Source organism: Chaetodon auriga, chromosome 15, assembly GCF_051107435.1.
Source record: "Chaetodon auriga isolate fChaAug3 chromosome 15, fChaAug3.hap1, whole genome shotgun sequence".
NCBI lineage: Eukaryota > Metazoa > Chordata > Actinopteri > Chaetodontiformes > Chaetodontidae > Chaetodon > Chaetodon auriga.
Window position 1 is genome coordinate 11,833,070 of NC_135088.1, and position 8,169 is coordinate 11,841,238.

The following is an 8,169-nucleotide window of genomic DNA, read 5'->3' on the forward strand; positions in this document are numbered from 1 at the left end:
CGACTTTACAGACAAGGTAAAGAATGAGCACAGACGAGCGTCAAAACCTTTATAGTAAGATAACTCCCCCCAGCAAGAAAGGATTTCCCAGTTTAGTCATATATTAGTACATCTCTGGTGATATTTGTGTCACCTGGGAACAGAATGAGCTCGAAGCATCGAGAGAGGAAACTGTGGTCTGATAATAAGACTGAGCAGCCACTTTGCTTCACTTCCTTCATTCTATTTGAATCACTGAACAAATAACAGAGGTGGACACACAGAGATCTGGAGCTACACTGAGAACTTACAACTGTGGTGGCAAACATGGTTGTGTACCTGAATCCTCTTTTTATTAATTTCTACATTCCAAAACCCAACATTAGACCTGGCAACAAAGTCTGCATATTGTTACAGGCTGATTCGCTAATTAACTAATTTAGCTGATTCTTGCAAGAGAAAGGACCTCACTTGTACTTTCTCCTGTTATCGCTGTTTCAGACACAGCACATAAATCTCCATTAGTGGTTTTAGAAAGCAACAGGAAGGATTAATGCAAACTTTAAGTGAATTGAGTATGTTCTCTTACCAACAGCAAAAACAAGTCTTCCTGGTGGTTGGTCTTCCATTGAAATTTTATTTATTTATATATTTTTTAACTGTACTCACACAAAGGTATTAACTTCCACGTAAAGGCACAGAATTATAGACATCAGAGGCAAATAAATATGTTAGATTATTTGCATTTTTGAGATGAACACCACAAACTTCAAGAAAAAAATTAAAAACACGACAAATACAAAATTTTTCATTTCGTTTCTCGATAGAACTATGAAACATTTGGAACTGTGTCCAAAAACAACATTACACTCAAAAGTGCTTCGTCTGTGTGGCAACTAAAGTCAACAACAATTCATATGTCCAAAACAAAAACAAAGCTTATGGAAAGGTTCACCCTGTGAAAAAAACAAAAACCACTCATTCATTAAAGCACTGATTGGTTCTATTAAAGGTCCAGTGTGTGAGATTCAGGGGGATCTATTGGCAGAATATGGCAGACATATGATATTCATAAGTATGTTTTCATTAATGTATAATCACCTGAAAATAAGAATCTTTGTGTTTTCGTCACCTTAGAATGAACTCTTTATATCTCTAGAGGGAGTGGGCGCTCTTTCACCAAGTCTGTCATGTTGCACCACTGTTTCTACAGGAGCCCAGAGAGGACAATGCAAACACTGGCTCGAGTGAGTGCCTTTCTTGTTTTTCGTGTTGTTTCACAACCACCTCCAGCCATCAAGTCCTTCTACAGACTTGGACACAGAGGGGTGAGGCGAGGGGTTTTTTAGCTGGTTGCAATCTGCAACCTCACCACTAGATGCCATTAAATTCTACACACTGGTCCTTTAAAAAATTTCCTTCCCTCCTTCCTCTGAAGGTTATCTGCTGCATGGTTTTGATTGGATTAATTACTCAATTTATTTTTACATCATTTAGTGACAAAAATGCATAATTTTGTTTGTAAGTTGCTTATTATCTTCCATTTTAAACAAGATTTGTGCTATACTGGGATGCTGTGTAAAACATTAACAAAAACAGAATGCAACCAATTGGCCACAATGATGCCTTGTGTGCCCTTTTCAGACCCAATCATGATACTATCACCTGTTACCAACAAACTAGTTTACCTGTGGAATGTTCCAAACAGGTGTTTTTGGTGCATTCCACAACTTTCCCAGTCTTATTTGCTCCTGTCCCAACTTGTTTGAAATGTGTTGCTGGCATCAAATTCAGAATAAGCAGATATTTACAAAAATCAGTGACATTGATGTGGTAAATGACTGGCATCAGTTTGCATAACTGGAGCTCCATTTTTAAAAGTGCAATTCATATCACACTACAAAACTCTATGAAAACACGAACTCATTTTGAATGTGTTGGTTATGTCACAGTCCGGGCATTTGCTTTATAAATAATGTCTGAGAACGCTCACACACCATTCTTGATTGAAGATCTGTTAGAATTAGTGCACTTCCTGTCATATCCCTTATTGTTTTCCTACAAATCTTCATCATATTCAAATTCAGTAGCACAAACAACCACAGCAACGAAAGCTAAGAGGTGAATGTGTAATCTGTATTACCAATTTATGAAACTTCCAACAAAAGCCATCAAGATGTGTTTTTGGAGACATTATGTGAGAATGAAATGGCTTTAGAAAAAAAAGAAAAAGTGCTGGTGAGGTTTTGGCAGTGGCTCAGCAGACAAGAGGACTGTTGTCATTCTGATCTTCAACTGGATCCTCCTCCCCTGAGATGTCGGTCTCTGCCTTTTTATCCTCTTTGATAACATCCACTCCGACCAGACCCACCACCCTGAAATGTGGTAAAACAGGCTTAAGAGGCAGAATGGCATGGGGTATATTACTGTCTCTACCAATTCAAACTGGTCATCAGTTCCTCTGTAGACACCTGCATTAGCTCGCCTGAATACAGACATTTACAACACACATATTTTAAAAGTCTCTGATGTTTCCAGTTTTACGAGACATAACCCCCAATTGAAACACGTTGTAGTAATATAAATGTCACCTTTCGCATACACAAACAATACAAGTTACACTTCTGTTTTGTGGAAACACAACATTACTGGTACCTTTAACAAAAGGACTACAGATGAACATACATTAAATGGATAATGGCTTTAAAAGTGTATGTTATACTGAGACTGCTGAAGCAGGGGCTTTGTTATTTTACAACTAGTCATGGAGTAACAGAAGAAGCAGTGCATGTGACAGAGCTGGATTCACTCAAGGAGTGTTATGTGTCATGCTCCACCTCCCAGACTGACTCAGCAGCACTACTTTGTCAACTCAGTGTAACGAAACCAATGTAAGAACACAGCATACCGAGTGTCCATCTAAGGCCTTTCTTCCTCTTCTATATGACAGAGGATCAATCTAAGTGGTGCATTACTGCATCTGTCAGACATTTATATACTTTATGAAGAGGGAAACAGTTTGGAGAGGGAGGCTGGATGTGATGAGTGCAGGAACTGGGTCTTATTCAAATCAAGCCAAGCATTTCCCCCCTCAAGCAAGACCAGCAGACAGTGACTTTGCGGGAAAAAAGAGGTGTTTGTAATGCAACTCTGCCCGCAGAGTACAGTTTCAACACCTGAAGCATAAACTGCTCTGTGTTTATTGTGTAATGAACAAACATCTTTGGGCAGAATACTCTGTGAACACCTTATCATAAGCCACCATAGATCACGAACACAATCCTTTTAGTAGGACACTATTTTTACACTATTTCTTTTAATTTTGAGGGGTCCTTTAAAGTATGGATTTTGAAAATGGAGAAATCCCCCTGCTTGCAACATGTTATAAAATAACATATTGTTTTTTAATGGCACGCTAAAATGAATGCCAATCAATATTGGAGCGTACGATAGTAAATGAGTGTGGTATACTTTAATTATGTAAACTACACTAACAATTTTGTAGCTAAACATGCAAAAACATTGATATGGTCCTTTAATGCTGTGTCATCTGCATTGGCAACATGATGAACTTACCCTAGGACAAGCACAGGGATGACACAGAGTCCTGCAGCCAAAAGGAAGCAAAAGCCAGGGAACCATGACACTGTGGCAGCATACACACTGCTGAAAACTGCATTCGATACGTTGCTAGTTAAACTCTCCAGGAAGGAAAGACAGGCAAACAGGGCTCCTGCAAAAACACACAAAGGAGAGAAGAAAAACTCAAAAAGTGATAAGGTGACGAACAACAGGATATGCCTAAAATCAGTTTGGTTCCAAGATTCCCCTTCGCCCCACTGAGTCAGTTTTCACTTTCATTTGCTGGGGCGCATGTCTCAACCTCCAACAGAAAAACTAAATTATTGGCACTCAGCAGAAAAGTCTAACTGTACGACAAACGGATCAGAATCCATAATATCTGACGTTACCCCTCCTCTGCCCTGCCCTCAGTTTATCCTCAGACAGCCATCAGATAAAACTACCATATAGAAATTCTTCTTCACACCCGCACACCTCCAACCACACCTCTTCTCTCTTCTTCTTTTCCACTTGCAGGGTAACTTTTATACTTCATGTGTTCATCGTTTACGCTTATAATTTTATGCTTTTTATCACGTGTGCTTATGTAACTGTGTTTTTTTTATCTTGTGTGTCCCGCCCTGTGTTGGTTTTATTGCTACTGGAGCAGAACCAATATTTCCTCTGGGATAAAGGTCTCGAACTTGAACCAAGGAACTGAAACTTGGGAGTGCTTTGATTTCAAGCGCATCATGAAGTGGCTGGGACAGGCCACTCTTCATTGGACTATGACTCTACAAACACGGTTCTGTGGCTCCTCTAAAGCCCTAAACACACTCACCCTGCTCAGACTTCGGGATGATCTTGGACATCATGGAGCGTAGAACAGGGAAAGGCATGATAGAGAGAAGCAATGGCACCCTCACTGTGGTGAACGAATAACAGAAGACAGACATTATATGACTCATCATAATGCTGTTTGTTGTTTTAGGGTTTGCAGAAAAAATCTCAAACATTGTAAAAAGTGACTGATTTAAGTTTTCTCATTAGGGTAATGACTCCATGACAATTCAAATAAACATCATAATGATAATATATCATAATTACATTGTCTTATCAGCTCAGAATACAATAATCTCCTAAAATACACAGGATACTGTAGCCCTCGTAACTTTTGTACACCTTTCCTATCACTAAATATGATAGGAAAGTTTGGCTCTGTCAATCAGTAACCTGTGTAACCGGCCTGTAATGTTTATTTATGTATTTTTTATTAGTCTTCAGTGTGGTCTTGGTCTGTATATATAATACGTCTAATTTTTAATATGATATGTCCTGTCTCTTTACAACCATTCATTTTTTAATAAAGAACTTTCAGCTCCATGTAATGAATTGGAAAAGGGCCATATAAACATAGAGATATGAATATGTTGTTACATAAATGATGGCAATCACTGTATTTAAGTTGGCATGTTAACACGGCCACAGGTGAACAATCCTGTGTGTGACACATTTTTCACAACACAATTTCCAATATCTGACATACTGTACAGCAGAAAGTGAAACTAACTGATAATTCTCTATTGCTCTGTTCAAATTAATCAGCATTACTGAACTGATAGACAAGGCTTCTGTGTTTCTTTTGTTTTTTTCACCAAATAGGACATTCAAAACTACTGTACATCATTGGTTTAAGCAGCACAGTTGTTATGGAAGTTTTCTCACCTATGAACATCAGTAAAGTGGTCTTCGTAAATGCCAGCAGGACCATGCCTGACACGACGGACAGGATCCCAATCAGGACAATGAGCAGCGGTGGCATACCACAGTATGTGAACAGTGACACTCCCAGAAAACTGGTCAGGAACACAGCGGTGGACAGCGCTGAGCCGTAGCCAATCAAAATCTCGCTCCAGCACAGTGGCTCATTGAGCTCGTACAGTGTTACCAGGGAGATCCCACCCCAATAGGCAAAGGAAAAGCTGGTGAAGATGAGCATCAAGAGGAGCAAGACAGTTTTACACCTGCAGCTGACGCCTGCAAACATCTGGTAGACCCCATAGATCATCTGTTTCAAGGCTGTACGCTGAGGGGACCCATCTATAACAACTGCATCAGTGGGAGCCTTCTTCACGGTTTCTTCTAGGATGAATATTGCATAGAGTAATATCAAACACTGGCATAACGCAGAAGTTGCAAAAGGCCAGTTAAAGCCTGCAGCTCTCAGAAAGTAGCCTGTTGATATTGCGGCCACCCCAGACAACAGGCCTATCATCATGTCCAGTCCAGCCATCCGCAGCGTTTTCTGATGCTCATCCTTGCACAAGTCTACTACGTAGGCGAAACAGCCACCCAGGAGCGTGCCCAAGCCACCAAACAGAGAGCTGAGAAACGAGGCACCAATGAGCAAGTAAATGTTGAGCTCAAAGTAGGACACCGTCAGGAAGGCCAAGGTGTAGATCAATGTGCCAATGAGAGGCAGGATGATTGTGATCTTGCGTCCTCCACGGTCACTATAAGCCACAAGCATGAGAGTGACAACCAAAGAGGGGATTGTGGATAGGAGCTCTGTGTAGAGGGAGAAGAGAGATGCCTGCCTCTGTACCTCCTGAAAACACAGAAAAAGAGAGACATGGTTAAGTCAAAAAGACATGCATGGACTGACAGCGGACTGTCTGCATTCAGCTATTATACCAGGCCTCAGAAGGCAAAGTAACAACCCTCAAGCTGGCAACTATCCTACAAACAATACAAGGTAAACTGAGATAGTGACCATCATGACAGTCATGAAAGCAACATCGACTGGACGCATGTCAATTTGTACATTGAGGTTTTCTTATTGAGGGCCGAAAGGAACAAAGCCCTCAACAGCACAACAGGTGCAGTACTGGCTATTTTCTGATAGGTTTTTCCAGATCAGTGTGTTTGCTCTCACTTCCCTGTTGTGTTTCATCGTTCTTTATAAATACATGTTTAAAATAAAGCGTTGCTGGGTCCTTTTTTTTTAACTTCCTCTTATAAATGCGGTATGCCTTGGTGTACTGCAGAATTAAGTGCTGCGTGAAATAATAAGTGATCGTGTGCTCTGAAATGATGATTATCCGTCAGTATGTCAGTCAGTGCATGCATGTGTTCAGAACAGTAACCTTTAGCCACAGGTCTCCCCTGCATACCACGTTATGGCGCAGAAGCTGAATCAGTTCTTTTTAACATGAGCTATGTTGCAAGAGGAGGAGTGAAAGAGGTTTATAAAAATTTATGCTGAGTCATGACAGAAAAGGTTGCTGAGATACAAAATACAACAGACGGCATACACCATTATTGTGTGTTGAACTGCAGGTTACGATAAGTCCGTAAGCCATTTCTTTTCATAAACACACAGAAACCATTACAGAACACACATGTACAGCAATGCTGTAGACAGAAAATGCAAAGTGGCCTGGAAATACTGGATATTTCATATGATACAGGATATGTTAACATAAGTACATTCGTTTCTCATTCCTTTGGCACTGAGAATGCATGCTCTTTTACATCGAGCGATTCAGGACTAACCTTATGGTAGCTTGACTGGTTGCTGCTGCTGTTTGCTGCACATCTGGAGGTGTTGTCTGAAATGGGAAACGTGGTGTTTGTCAGCTGCTGCCACAGCGTCCGGTACACATACTGCTGCACAAGAGGATAGATGAGAAAACTGGAGAAAGCGTACAGGGCAACCACAGGCTCCACGAGGTAAAGACCCTTCATTTTGAGGGGCTGCAAAAATCCCTGAAAAAGAAATGAGGGTAAGAAGACAGGTTAACTGGAGGTATAAAAATAGGAGGTTAAAAATGAGAGACTTCCATTTTTGTACTAGATTTTTTTTTAATGTAACTGATTTAGAATATTGAACAGTTTGATGGTGATAATTCTGTTGTTACAACCTTCAACACTTGACCTGAACATGCAGGTAACAGTGTGTGACTTTCACAGTATTCCTCTTTAAATAGTATTGATTCAAGTCATAAGATAGGGTTCAACAAGAAGTACGGGTGATATTTGGTTGATTTTGCCTTGTCGTGATAATCGAGGGTGCAAACATTTTCTGAGAGTTTGAAACATAAAGAAGAATGTGAGACAATATTCTCGACATGCACAGTTTGTTTGTTTGTGTCTGGGACTACGGCGTGCTGCAGGATGAGCAGAGCTAGGTCAATGTCTACATAACACGCAATGAAAGACAACAACAGTTAAGCCATATTACAGGATGTTGACAAAACATGCAACAGATCACCTACTTTTTAGATGGTCGCTTGGATCATGTTATAATGTTAAAGTCACCCCGTCGAATCATCCTTTTACTGAGGTCGGTCTCGGTGCTCCTGTTTAAAACAGATAAGACGAAGTCATATGGAACGCATTACGAAACGCTAGGCCCCGCCCCTCACCGTATACGATTGGACAGCAGTCTTTAAATACTGCGTTTAATTCGACGGTGGAGCTGTCAGTCATGAGTAAAAACGGATGAGAACAGTTTGTGACTTTCTTTAACAGGCTTTTATTGCATATTAAACGTGTATTTGAAACACCTCTGAGGGACGCGCTTCGGAATTAACTAACAAAATATTTTCTTTACATACACTATATGCT

The 8,169-nt window shown here is 40.3% G+C and overlaps 1 protein-coding gene across 1 annotated transcript; it reads right to left on the reverse strand.

The window, feature by feature from the left end:
- Positions 1-591: 591 nt before the first annotated feature.
- LOC143333260 (lysosomal proton-coupled steroid conjugate and bile acid symporter SLC46A3) lies at positions 592-7,943 on the reverse strand. Its single transcript, XM_076751279.1, has 6 exons — positions 7,818-7,943; positions 7,096-7,308; positions 5,266-6,148; positions 4,382-4,465; positions 3,556-3,712; positions 592-2,354 (listed from the first exon to the last, which is right to left on the reverse strand). Exons 2-6 carry the CDS (start codon positions 7,285-7,287, stop codon positions 2,237-2,239), a joined length of 1,434 nt encoding a protein of 477 aa, XP_076607394.1. The 5' UTR covers positions 7,288-7,308; positions 7,818-7,943; the 3' UTR covers positions 592-2,236.
- Between the last annotated feature and the right edge of the window lie 226 nt (positions 7,944-8,169).